At 43.0% G+C, this 13,726-nt stretch overlaps 1 protein-coding gene across 1 annotated transcript in view; it reads left to right on the forward strand.

Moving 5' to 3' along the window:
- Positions 1 to 392: 392 nt before the first annotated feature.
- LOC308364248 (cullin-3-like) overlaps positions 393 to 13,726 on the forward strand; it is a 19,181-nt gene continuing 5,847 nt past the window's right edge. Inside the window, exons 1-8 of the mRNA XM_080837292.1 lie at positions 393 to 646; positions 6,969 to 7,166; positions 8,787 to 8,900; positions 10,104 to 10,264; positions 10,609 to 10,723; positions 11,021 to 11,249; positions 12,308 to 12,453; positions 13,282 to 13,458. Coding sequence (XP_080693418.1) covers positions 578 to 646; positions 6,969 to 7,166; positions 8,787 to 8,900; positions 10,104 to 10,264; positions 10,609 to 10,723; positions 11,021 to 11,249; positions 12,308 to 12,453; positions 13,282 to 13,458 — 1,209 coding nt within the window. The 5' untranslated portion in view covers positions 393 to 577. The remainder of the gene's footprint in view (positions 647 to 6,968; positions 7,167 to 8,786; positions 8,901 to 10,103; positions 10,265 to 10,608; positions 10,724 to 11,020; positions 11,250 to 12,307; positions 12,454 to 13,281; positions 13,459 to 13,726) is intronic.

The following is a 13,726-nucleotide window of genomic DNA, read 5'->3' on the forward strand; positions in this document are numbered from 1 at the left end:
CTTCTGAACTTTCACCTCAGGATGTCATGGTAAGATGTTCCAAGGTGGTACAGGGCACTGCATATCTAATGAATAATAATAATGAATAAAACACTTTATTAACTGTTTCTCCGTGGCCCTCTGAGCCCAGATGCCCTTACTCAAACCCTTACCCAGTTTTATGTTGCCCTGTATCTTGGTCTTGATGGTCAGAGAAAGGTGCTGTACGCTCCGTGTGTTCAGACCTGTGTAGGGCCTATTCAGTTGTATTTTTCTTTATTCTACTCTCTCTCTCTCTCTCTCTCTCTCTCTCTCTCTCTCCCCCTCTCCCTGCTACAACCATGGCTGATCTCGCGTGATTATCAGGAGACCGCTGCGTTCTCTGAGAACCGCTGGTCCGCCATCATTGAGTAGAGAGAATCGAGACTGGTTGAGCAGAGAGTGGCAGCAGGTGGAGCAGTGACAACAACAACACAGAGAGTGGGAGATAGACCCCGGACATAGGTCTTGGGGAAATATTTGTTGACCATTTGATTGTGCCCATTTACTAGCCCAAAATAGGTTTTCATGATTAAACAGGGACGACGCAATCACTAACATGTCCAACATGTCCAACCTGACCAAAACCAACAAGAAGGACCCCAAGATGAGGATAAGAGCCTTTCCAGTAAGTAGTGTCCCGAACAACTTATTTAGTGGCACGACCGACGAGACAGGCTTTGGGGATTTCGTTTAATTGTTTCAGTGAAGGCCAGAAGAGCTCCAAACTAATTGTTGTGGAGGTGTCGTTAGGTAACTGGGACAGCTAACTAGCTATGTTGATTGTGTGATGATGGGGACGACTGCCTGCTAGCAAGCTAACTGGCTAGTTTGGCTGTTTGATTTAATAAAAATAAAGTCAACCGGGAAGCTGCAAAATGTCAGCTGATAGACTAACTAGTTTTCAAAACAATCATCAAAAACGTTGCTAACCAGTGACTGAGGCCGTTAACGTGCAGTTGTATTTTTCTTGAACAACTGGCTATTTGGCTCTTAACTGGTTGTGTAGCAGCAGCTGGCACACACAGATGAACTAGCGTGAGCTAGCGAGTTGAGTTCACTGAAGTTGTATTTGTTCAGTGACACTGCCTTCTCAGCTACCTTCCTATGTATCTGACAAGGTTGTCCTAGTCTTAACTGACCGGGTCGCCAGAAGATAAGGTTAGAGCCGTATATCAACCAATGGATACCAGACGTGAGGATTGATTTAGCTACCCCGTTAGCTGATCGAGCCATAATGAAACATGCCCCGAGTCATGCTTCCTGGTAGCATTGGCTAGCTGAGTTGCTTGTCCGACAACTTGCGAACTTTATCTTTTCGTATATGTTAGTTGACAGTGCTATACACATGAAGATCATCCAGACGAGTTGGCTGGACAAATTTGTCAACTTTTTGTGTGGTTGTTAACGTTTCGGTTTGTGATCATCTAACGTCAGCTAGCTAGCTAGCCAGCTAGCTTTAGCAATTCAGTATCTAGGCGGCTACCTTGCAGATGTAACTGTTATTTAACAATGTAATGTTATCTAAAGTAAGGGAACACAACTATTATTAGATATAAAGGTGAAATTTGCCAGCAGGCTAACACGGTCTTTTCTCACCAGACTGACATAACATTGTTCAGAGAAGATCATTGGAGGTGTATTTATCTTGTGAAAGTAAATTATTTGGATAATACGGTTTATATAAGGTTCTGCAGGATTGGTGCTTAAAGCAGGCATTTTCCTCCATTCTTTCAATAGGTTGCTTAACTTTTAATCTGGTTGTTGTTGTTTGTGTTTCTTCACAAGCTAAATTGAGCAGTTGGATTGGTGCCCATTGTGACCATTAGGTTAACTACATCACTGAATAGCCTAGTTCTTGTAGAGCACCTGGTCTTGACTTGCTATCTGGGTGTGTTTTAGTTTGAAGATTTTGATCAAATCGATGCTTTGAAATTGATGACCATTGCTTCGTCCACTTTTTAGTTGCAGTGAATCAAATCTGTATATTCATGTTACCAATTTTATGTAAGCACAAAAAGACACAAGGCTGGCATTGCATTTCAGGACCTACAACACTGTTGCCAGATGTTCCCTTTGCCTTCTCTGTCACTCTTTCACTGTCAAGTTTAAATGTTGTTTGAATTTACACATTAATGCACACATATGGTGCATACTGGTTCACTGCTGCAGGGTCACCCTCAAACACATGTCCTTTTTAGACTGCGATCCCAAGATAATCACGTTAAGAAGACCCCTCTTTATGCCACCTTCGCTTGTTTATACTGACCAAAACGGAGGCGACTGATTGATGCCCCACTTTGTTCTTTCATATAGCAGTCCGGTGTCGCGGCATCCAGCCCAGATATGGCCCTTATCAGGCATGCCCAAGGACATTTTTCCCCCTAAGTTATTTTAGCGGATGCACTCTTCCTTTTTGACATTTTCTTTTTCTGTGTTCTTTATTTAAATCAAATGTAAACATACCATTTCAAAAACCTACTTTTAGAAGTGCTCAGACTTTTTACAAAAACACATTGTAAAGGGCCATAACTTTTGAACCTTGTAAACATAGGTGTAATTTTAGGTGATTCTTCTCCTAAACTTATGTCCCTACACAATGAATATTGATGAGTTAGGTGTAAACACACTTCGGACACTTGGGACAAAGACAATGGCAATTACATAATGGCCCTGGACTGTCTTTGTGGCCCTCTACCCCCCACAGGTTTTTCTTGCCGTGTCATGACCCAATAGTAATTGCCAAATTACCATTCCCATATCATAGCCCTCATTTGCTAATGGGCGGGTCATTAGGAGCTGTAACCTCACCGAGAGTCTGAAATGTGCAAGCTTTTAGTTTTATTCTCCTTATAAAGTGTTAATTTCTTTTTTAGTTTCAAACTGTATACAAGTTATTGTACAATTTAACAAGTAAAAGATTCAAGTTTTTTTTTATGTTTATAGGACAAAAACTCAAAGCTTTAAAAGCATTTTGACAACAAGACCAAAATGAGAAATACAGACTCCCAAGTGTTCAGTAGGATATTTTAGACTTGCAACAACTGAGGCAGCTGTGCTGCACACAGTATGAGGTGTGTCCAGCCAACTCGCTGCAGCCCTGCACACATCATTGAGTTAGAGTCTTGGTGACTCAGATCTCCGTGGCGACTGTGGACACTGCTGGTGGCGCGCGGCATCTTTTTTTCAGACTTCACATTTCAGAGTTCCAGAGCCTGCCTGCCTTCTGGAGATTTCCACAAGTGGCCTTTCTAGTACGTTCCTGCACCCTGCCTCTGTGTTTGCGCTTGTGAATGTGTGCATTGCTGCAGGCGGAGGTTTCGCCTGTGATCAACTGGTTCCTTTTTCAAACAAAAACAATCCTGTCTGCATGCAATCAGCGCGCCACAAACTTGTCATGAATGAACAGGCTTGACAACATTGAGGAGCCACCGTTTTTTTTTCTCTGGTGAAGGGGGATGAGAGTTCAGCAACATAAACTGCTGTTTGCCTCCACTTCATCCAATATTTTTGCAGGCTGTTTGCACTTGGAGGCTTCAGGCCTGGGTGACTGGTGTCTAGTGAAGTTCAAATAAACTGCTTACCTGGGTTAACAGGAGAGTTCAGAGGCACTTCCTGCAGCTGCTGTCTAGTGTTTCATGAAATAGATCTGTATGTAAATCTGTAGAGCTGTAGTAGGCCTGTAGATACTACAGTACACTACCAAGGCCCACTAGGTTGTGAAGTCTCAAATCTAGTAAGCTGCTTCTCTGATGTGTTCCTCTGTATTTATGTGTGTGTAACATGTGTTACTCTACAGTGATATTTGTCAGTAGCATCTTGCATGCATGTACAGGTGGTAGTGGCTTGTTTTTCTAGTACTGATGGGATTAGAAATACACAGGTCTAACTATTCAGACCTCAAATTCATGTGATTAAGTTAAACAGTCACTCTTGTAAGAGTAAACAAATCTGAGTAAATGCAAGTAAATGGTTGTAGTGTTCATCATCTTCAAACAACAATTCAATTCAATTAATTTTAATTATATAGTGCCATAACAATACAACTCAGAGCCTGGACCTCCTAAGTACAAGCACAATGGCAACAGTGGCAAGGGAAAACTCCCTTTAAGTCAGGAAGGAACCTTTTGCAGAACCGCGGCACATAAGGGGGACCCATCTGCGTGAGGTCAGCCGGGTCCAGATAGGAAAGGGGGATGGGGGAGGGTTGTGTGGCAGAAGGGGAAGGGAAACAACAAATTTTGTACACAGCATGCATTTGGTAGATGTACATTATATGTATACAGACATCAGGTGGTGTATACATGATGCATACAAAAACAGCTAAGTGGGTATACACTGTGCTTATAGGGTTACTGTTACAGGGGTAAGGAGGGTAGGAACAGAAAAACATGCCGGTGGTGGTAATAATATTGCATATAAATGCTACAGGTCTAACTATATTAGGTTAAGTAAGTGTAAGGCAGTACGGTGGCAAATGGTGCAGTGGACTGAGGGTTTCTACAGGTAGATCGGGTGAAGAGACTACAGCAGCATCCCATAGTGAAGATAGTCCAGACTAGGAGAGAAGATAAGACAGAGTGAGTGGGTAGAGTTTGGCTGTCATTATGCGAGAAGTAGTGGTGGTGAGGAGAAATGTTTCAACATCCATCAGCAATTGAATCATGCTATAAGGGAGAGAGAATTTTTTTGTTAGTTGGCATCAATTTGGGAAACAGATAAGAATACTTTTAGGTAAATAATTAACAGTAGGCAATATGGCCATTTTATCAGTATAAATACAGGCATTAGTAATGTGATATAAAAGGAGAGAAATACAATTCTAGCTTGTCAGTATAAAGTGTAAACATGGATGATGGATTGCCGTCTTCTGTCAGAAGGGATGTGTAATGCATGTTATGGATGCAATGGTACAGTGGGCCCACGGTTCAGTATCTATCATGTTTTTATTTCCTACGGTAACTGTACGGTTTTGGTATCTTTATATTTCAGAATGAATAATATTAACCTTTAAACAATAAACTGTTTATTTTGCCTCTAGACAAAGAAAGCGATTTAGAAAAATGGCAGCATGACTGACTAGGCCTGGTTTCTGTCTCTACTACAATGAGGTAGCTTTCACTTGCCTTGGAGGTCCAACTATAAGCGGAGGGAGCTATATAGGGTGTCTGAGTCAATTCATTTTCAATTTCTCTCTGTGATGTTTTTTATAAAGCTTTACTGCTGAAATGTGTGCTGGAAGGGGGTATTGTAACGCAGTTCATAATTAATAAGGTGACAAAATCCTGCGTGCAGCATTGCAGGCAGACTCTACTTTGTTTGTTTACAGTCATCGTATTGAACACTGAATCCACAATGTTCCTTCACAGTGGATTTGAAAGACACAGTTCCTCTCCAAAATTGCTTCTCTCTGTTTAGCTAGCGTTTACCACGGTCAAGTTTGTTTCCCCTCTCTTCTCCAGCTCCTATTTGCATACAGGGCGTGTTAGGCTCCAGGCAGACTCTGACAGGCTCCAGAGATATTCTGTGGGTCTGAATGTACAACGTGCGTGTAGTCAGCAGCGCAGTATGCAAGTTTTGAAAATGATAGGAAATTGACAGGCTTATCATACCACGATTCATGTCTGTATTGAACCAGAGGGGGTGTACCGGACGGTTCGACAATATACCATGTATCACTGCATCCAAAGTATGTGTTGTATGTGTGTGTAGACTAGTCCTAGTAATAACTGTTGTGAAACCATTTATCTATGGTTCTTCTAGGGAAGTGACCCGGGAAGTCACTTGACCCATACTCAGATAGTTGGCTGTATACTGTTATGTTATTGACACATAAAGGCCACTGTTATTGACACATAAAGGCAATGGTTTTATCTCTTTTTACTCGGACTTTGACCCCTGTTTGGTTGTCATCATAACAATTGTTTTGAGTTTTAGGTTTAGGTATCTCTTGTATAGGATTTGGTTAAATACCTCTATTTATACCTCTATTTTAGTGCTACGTTATTGTTGGTCTTCTTAGCTTGTTTTCCATGTCATTGCCCTGACATTCCCCCACATATTCAGCGGTGTATGATGTGTACTTTTCCCCTTAAGCTGGTTGCAGCGGTGTTGGAGTGGGAAGGAGTTCCGATAAACCCTTTGGATAAACCCTTCATTTTTTAAGTGGTGAATTAACCTGCGCACATTTGAACTACGTGCCCAAATTAGGCTGTCCTTTTTAAATAGGCCAGTGCCACAGCAATTTGCTATCAACTGAATTGAAAGTAGGCTAACACTAGCTAGTGCTCTGTGCCAGTCTGTGCATTGGCCTCTTCTTAGCCTGTGCACTTCACAAGGTCGAAATGTGCCAGTCTCTCTTGAGCAAGCTGTTTCACTGGCATGCACAGAGAGCTCGAGCAAACCTGGTCAGTCCATAGCCTGGCTGTACTTTCTGTAAATAACAGTGCCCTTTCCATGGGGGTCTATAAAGGTTGTTTGACATACAAGTCTGGAGATTGCAGAGACATTCAACAGCTTTTCCAGACAAGCACATTGCCTTTGCTTGTAGTCATGATGATGTAACAATGATGGTAGCTAAACACAAGTTGTAGCTCACCTGTACTGTCGACAGAAAAGAGGGGAAATGGCCTGGCGTGCACCTCACAGCCGTTTCACAGTGAAGGAGGTTATTTTTCTTTTCCTTTTTTTTATGGTTAATCAGTTTTAAGACATGAGTGTGTTCTAAATATTTTTGTGTTGATATTTCAGAGCTCCTGGATTTGTATTATAATGTGATTTTAAAGGCATAATGATAAGATCCTTTTCAACTGCTTGTTTATGCACCTTGTTTATGCATTTTCTATTTTAATTTAAAGAAACTGCTGCAATGAAAGAAAAGAAGGTAATATTGCAAAGCCCCCCCCCCCCCCCCCCATGGTTTAAGTTGTGTGCTCCTCTCGTGTGTGTAGATGACTATGGATGAAAAGTATGTCAACAACATCTGGGACCTCCTGAAGAATGCCATCCAGGAGATCCAGAGGAAGAACAACAGTGGTCTGAGCTTCGAGGAGCTCTACCGGAACGCCTACACCATGGTGCTGCACAAACATGGCGAGAAGCTGTACACGGGACTGCGAGAGGTCGTCACTGAGCACCTCATCAACAAAGTAGGTCCCTCTCTCGCACCAGCTCTGAAGGGCTTAAAAGAAAGCACGAGTGTACGTATGTAACCAAGATGTCTCGCATTTTAGTTACTGTAGTGACTGAGAGAGTTAACATATCCCCGTCTGTTTAGTGTAGTTAGTCCTTTGTGTTCAATCATCTAAAAAGCTCTCTCAAGTTTCCACAATACATTTACAGAGCCTGTCAAGGAAACTGGACAGAATTAGAGGCTGACTTGTTTAGCTGGAGGAACTGCTTTTTTTTTACCTACAGTGCCCTCCACATCTATTGGCACCCCTAGTGAATATGAGCTAAACAGGCTATAAAAAAAATAATTATTGTTGCCAAAAAGCTTGCTTTTGGTCTCATCTGACCATATAAATCGGTCCCATTGAAAGTCTGACTTACATTTGGCAAACTGTAGGCGCTTTAGTTTGTTGTTGATTGACAGCAGAGGCTTTTTTTCTGGCAACCCTCCGAAACAACTTGTGGTGATGTAGGTAGTGCTGATGGTAGTTTTGGAGACTTTCTGACCCCAAGACTCAACTAACCTCTACAATTCTCCAGCTGTGATCCTTGGAGATTATTTTGCCAGTAGAACCATCCCACTCACGGTGAGTGGGGTCAATGTACAGACACGTCCTCTTCCAGGCTGATTCATAACATCTCCTGTCGCTTTAAACTTCCTAATTATTTCCATGATAGTGGAAATGGGTATTTTCAACTGTTTAGAGATTTTCTTGTCTCCATTTCTTGATTTATGCAGCTCAACAACTTTTCGTCGCACATCGTCACTGTGTTATTTGGGTCTTTCCCATAGTGATGAAGGACTAATGGAATTTGGCCTGTGTCACCTTATATTTGTACGCAAGTGGAACAATAAGTCATAGTTGACCTCGTAAGAGTTCCTTATCAAACAGGTGAACATAAAAATGTAAAATATGACTGGAAATATACTTCACTTAGATTTTTATTAAAGATTTTTCTAGGGGTGCCAATAATTGTGGCACACATGTTTTGGGGAAAAATATTTATTTAATGTCAACAGTTTTTTATTTCTTTCAATAATTTTACTTCAATGAAAAAGTAAGAATTTTGTGAATATTTTGAGTGAAAATCCAAGAGGTTTAACAGCAAAGACATATTTTTTTATAGCCTGTTTAGCTCATATTCACTAGGGGTGCCAATATTTGTGGAGGGCACTGTACCTAGTAGCGTTTGGCCCAACAGCATGCGATCCAGGTCAGGAAAAAGACATCTGGACTGATACCCACTCACAAATTCGGCTGTTTATCTGACGGGGGACCCTGGGTGTGCTTGTAATACTGCAAACATTTGTCAGACCTGAATTTTCAATAAGCCATGTACTGTCACCTGGGTCTACTTTCGTCAGCAATAAAGTGCCATTGTCTCTTAAAAGCGCTTTAATTGCTCCGTCTCAGTCACCTGTCTCCGTGGCCAATTATACCAGCCATCGCCACAGGCAAACCCAGCCCTCGTGTTCCCTAGGGGAATGATTGAGCGGTGAGGTAATCATGACAGACTGGGTGGGGCCAAATGTCCTTACCTGCCACAGTAACATGTTGTTTTGTCTCCTTCCCCTACACCCCTTCCCCACCCTCCAGGTACGAGAAGATGTCCTGAACTCCTTAAACAACAACTTCCTCCAGACGTTAAACCAGGCGTGGAACGACCACCAGACAGCTATGGTCATGATACGAGACATCCTCATGTATATGGTTGGTGTTTCAGTCAGTCTACAGCAAAGGACAACACAAAGATGTCAATAAAGTGTGTTTTGTTTGGGCTCCTGTGAAGAGGGTGGGGGTAGGTTTGAGTTTGGGTAGCTTGTGGGGCTATAGGGCTGGTTTTTGGGGTAAGCAGTGACTTAGCGGTTTCGGTGCCTGTGAAGTAGGTGGGGCTAGGGTAGCTTATGGGGCGGTAGGGATGTAGTGGAGCAGAAGTAAGTGGTCGTCAGCGGTTTGGTTTCGGCTCCTTTGAAAAGGGTTGGGTTTGGGGTTGTTTGGGGTTGTTTGTGGGGGTATAACAGTGATGGTGGGGGTGTAGGGTTGGTGCGGGTGGTGTAGGGGTGGTGTAAGGGCGGTGTAAGGGTGGTTCAAGGGAGGCGTAAGGTGGTGGGGTGGTGTAAGGGTGGTGGGGATGTAGAGACGGTTTTGGTGGTCAGCAGTGACTCAGCGGCCATAGAGCTGCAGGCACTCTCTCATGTGAGAGCTTTTGTTGCACTGCACTCTTCACCTTGGGCTGCTCCCAGTGTTTCTCAACTGAACCCCCCCACACACACACACACACACACACACACACACCGTCCCCCCCCCCCCCCCCCCCCCCTCTCACACACACACTCACACTCACACTAACTCACACACTCACTCACTCAGTCTTGCACAAGACCCTGTGGATTTCATGCTGTGTGTTAACCTTGCATGGCCAGCTGATCTCTGCAGTGTTGGACAGGAATACTTATCAGCAGCCACAGCATTCTAATAAACAACACTAACCCTTAAATGACCAGGCTGTGAAGTGTTTGTGTGTGTGTTTTGTTTTGGGGGGATTAGGCATCACGCCTGGATGGCTCTGTGGTGTGAGCTGAAGTCTGTATGACTCATTGTTTTTGACAGCATGTGTCATTGATTAGATCTCAGATTGTTTTTTCATAGACCATCTTCACCATGCACAAGTGCTGATCAGCACTTTTCTCAACTTATGACAGAGAATACTGGAATATGTGTTGGAATATTTCAAACCAGTTTAGCATCTCTGGGTGAGTGTGCTGAAACTCTTTCTCAGGGTGCAGAGAGTTTTAAAACACTGTCTAACCTTTTGTTTCCCTCCTTTCTCTGTCTCGCTATGTTTATCTCTTTCTTTTAAAATCTCTCTCTGTCTCTCTCCTCTCCTCTCTCTTCGTTCTCTGGGGAATGCAGGATCGGGTGTATGTCCAGCAGAATAATGTGGAGAATGTGTACAACCTAGGCCTCATCATATTCAGGGACCAGGTGGTGCGCTACGGCTGCATCCGAGACCACCTGAGACAAACGCTCCTTGACATGATCGCCCGTGAGAGGAAGGGGGAGGTGGTCGACAGGTGTGTGTGTGTGTGTGTGTGTGTGTGTGGATTTTTGTAGGAGTCAATAGCTGGGTTTCAATCAAGCATATTTTTATGAACATTCGGCTGAAGAAAAAGCGAGTGTGTGTTTTGTCCTTTGTATTTTGAATATGGATCTCTTCATCTATATGGATCTCTTTAACAAGTCATATAAAAAAGCATTACATAACATTTAAATATTAAACTTGTTTGTTAGTGTATGTGTATAGAAAAGGTCTTTGATCCTCTTTGCTTACTGGTTGATGATTGTGTGTGATATGCTTGCTGGCTGTCTATCCTCTGCGGCTGACTTCCTGTACCCTTTTGTGTCCGTGCCCTTTCAGGGGAGCTATTCGTAATGCATGCCTGATGCAAGTGATCCTCAGTCTGGAGGGCCGGTCTGTGTACGAGGAGGACTTTGAGGCCCCCTTTTTAGAAATGTCTGCAGAGTTCTTCCAGGTAAGGCCTCACCACAGTGAACCTGTAGGGACTTGCACCAGTCATTTGCATGTGTATCAGTAACTGTTATTGCTACCAGCCTTTGGCTGCAACCTCCCGAACCTGCACCTTCAAAGAATGAGTCAATGTATTTCAGAAGAATATGTTTGTTTGAAGTGTCCTGTTGATGTACAATCCCCAAAATGTTTTCATCTAAACGTCTCCATCATGTGGAATATAACGAAAATATGATTTTGAGAAAATTAACATTTTAATGTAATTCAAAATTTATATTTATATAATATTTTCTTTCGTTAGATGGAAAGTCAGAAGTTCCTAGCCGAAAATAGTGCCAGCGTTTACATCAAGAAGGTGGAGGCGCGGATCAACGAGGAGATCGAGCGGGTGATGCACTGCCTGGACAAGTCAACAGAGGAGCCCATCGTGAAGGTGGTGGAGCGTGAGCTCATCTCCAAGCACATGAAGACTATCGTGGAGATGGAGAACTCCGGCCTGGTCCACATGCTGAAGAATGGCAAGACGGAGGGTCAGTGCACACCCGGACAAACGCTACTGCTGATGTTGGCTAAAAGACAAAGTTTAAGGAAACACATGTGTTGCCAGTTTTGTCATTTCATCATGAATGTGAATGTATGAGGGCAATTTATTATATTTTAGTGTACGTACTTGAATTCAGTTTTAGAAGGCATTGCTAATGCTACATCCCATAGACCTGTGTGGTGAGAGTTCTACCATGTGAGAAAATGGCATCGGATTGCAGTATCATGCGTAGAAAGATGGAGTGAAAATTATTTCAGTGAGTGAGTTTTTCAGAAGATCTAGGATGATGCATTTATTGTTAATTTCATGATGGACAGATGATGAGTTGGGTTGTAAGAGGAAAGCATATGAAGATTATGCATAAGAGATGAAGATGAGGCTTTAATGGATCCCTTCTGGGCCTGTGATTATCATGCCTGTCTCCACCCAGGCCCTCTATCACACCAGTAGCAAAGCCAGAAATGTTCATTTCGCCGTGTCTGTGGAATATAAAGTGTGCAAGAACCAAAGCAGATCAACCTAAACTTATTTTAAGTTCTATTTTAAGATTTAACCATTATTTTATTTTAAGTTTCTAGATATGAGGTGGTAGAGGCGAGCTTCAAATTTTTCTTCATTTAATGCTACAATGGTTTCCTCAATAACATTATGGAACAACTGTTGCATAACAGCTATGGTAAACCTGGAGTTGTGGCAACTGCAATGGTAAACTCACTGAACATCTGCAGCATTGAACATGCAGCTACAGATTTCAGCGATCAGATTTTAACATAGCAAGGGTAATTATACAACCATAAGAAATGCTAATACATTTTTTAGTAATTATCCTGGGAAAAGGGCGTTTGTAGGGAATTCCAGCCCGGGTCTGTAGTGTCGCCCCTGACTAGGTGTGCCAGCTTTAGATCTGGACGGCACTGGCACACCGACGACTTCTCCAGGGCACCATACGCTTGTTTTGATAGGGAAGAGAAGTGAGACTCTGAGACTGAGCACTCGGTTAAACCTCTTTTGTGTGTCTGTATCTCCTGTTCCTCTTCCTCTCAGACCTGGCCTGCATGTATAAGCTGTTCAGCCGCGTGCCCAGTGGACTGAAGACCATGTGTGAGTGCATGAGTGCCTACCTGAGGGAGCAGGGCAAGGCCCTGGTGTCGGAGGAAGGCGAAGGAAAGAACCCTGTGGACTACATCCAGGTAAAAACAAACACACACACGCACACATGCACACACACACACACACACACGCACACATGCACACACACATGCACACACACACACACACACACAACCACTTTACGTGTGAAACTTCATTTTGAAATTCTTCTTTTACAGCATTGCATTTAAAGTTGCTGTATGCTGTTTTTTTTGCTTTTCCATTAAACATCCCACATCCATAATATTGATTTATTTGTGAACGAACAGAGACAAGATATTGTTTCCCAAAATGAAACAAAATGATTAGTTTTGACTATAATTCCAACCATAAGTAACAAAATATATGACTGATTCGGTAATGGGTTTCATACAATTTTTGTAATCAAACATCATAACTCAAAAATCAGATGGGGAAGCCTGGAAAAGAATCGTATCAAATTGGGATCCCTCCCTGGTCTAGTTTGTGGCAGCTAAGGGCTCCTTGATATACAACAGTTTGAGAACCACTGAGCCAAATAGTATTTGAACATGCCAATTATAGTGCTGTTTTTTAAAGTGTATTCACCTTCAACTAAAAATAAGACTGACATAAAAAAAAGAGTGAAAGCTGATTTACACAATGAAAGAAAAGGCACTTACACAATAGACAGGGTCTGGGGGAGTTTATCTTCGATATTAACAGATGAAGCGCGAACATTAGCGTCGCTGCTGTTGCTTGGTTGAGATTCATTGACATAAACTCTCTCCCCCCCTCTCTCTGTCTCTGTCTCTACCTCTCTTCTCCCATCTCTCTATTTGTCTCTCCCTATCTGTCTGTCCCTTTCTTTCTCTCCATCTCTCTACCTTCTGCTATTCTTGTATTTCCAGGGTTTATTGGACTTGAAGACACGATTCGACCGCTTCCTACAGGAATCCTTTAACACTGACCGGCTCTTCAAGCAGACCATCGCCGGAGACTTTGAGTACTTCCTCAACCTCAACTCCCGCTCGCCCGAGTACCTCTCCCTGTTTATCGACGACAAGCTGAAGAAGGGAGTCAAAGGAGTGAGTATGCCAGCCAAGCACACAGACGACTCTGCTCCAGAACGGCTCAAGAGTCTCCCTCAAACTCCGCTACCGCTGTGCCAATGGCCTTCACGCCATCTTGGAAAGCAGCCCATAACTTCCTGCATCGTGACTGCTCTGAGCTGCCCCCTAGTGGGAGACTGATGAAGTCCATATGGTAGCCCTTCATGGGCAGCTTGCAGCAGCTGGGCTACAGGAGGGGGAGAAGCTGTGGCTGTTGAATGCTGAGATGTAATAAAGAGTCCGC

Source organism: Sprattus sprattus (genome assembly GCF_963457725.1).
Source record: "Sprattus sprattus genome assembly, chromosome: 4".
Lineage (NCBI taxonomy): Eukaryota > Metazoa > Chordata > Actinopteri > Clupeiformes > Clupeidae > Sprattus > Sprattus sprattus.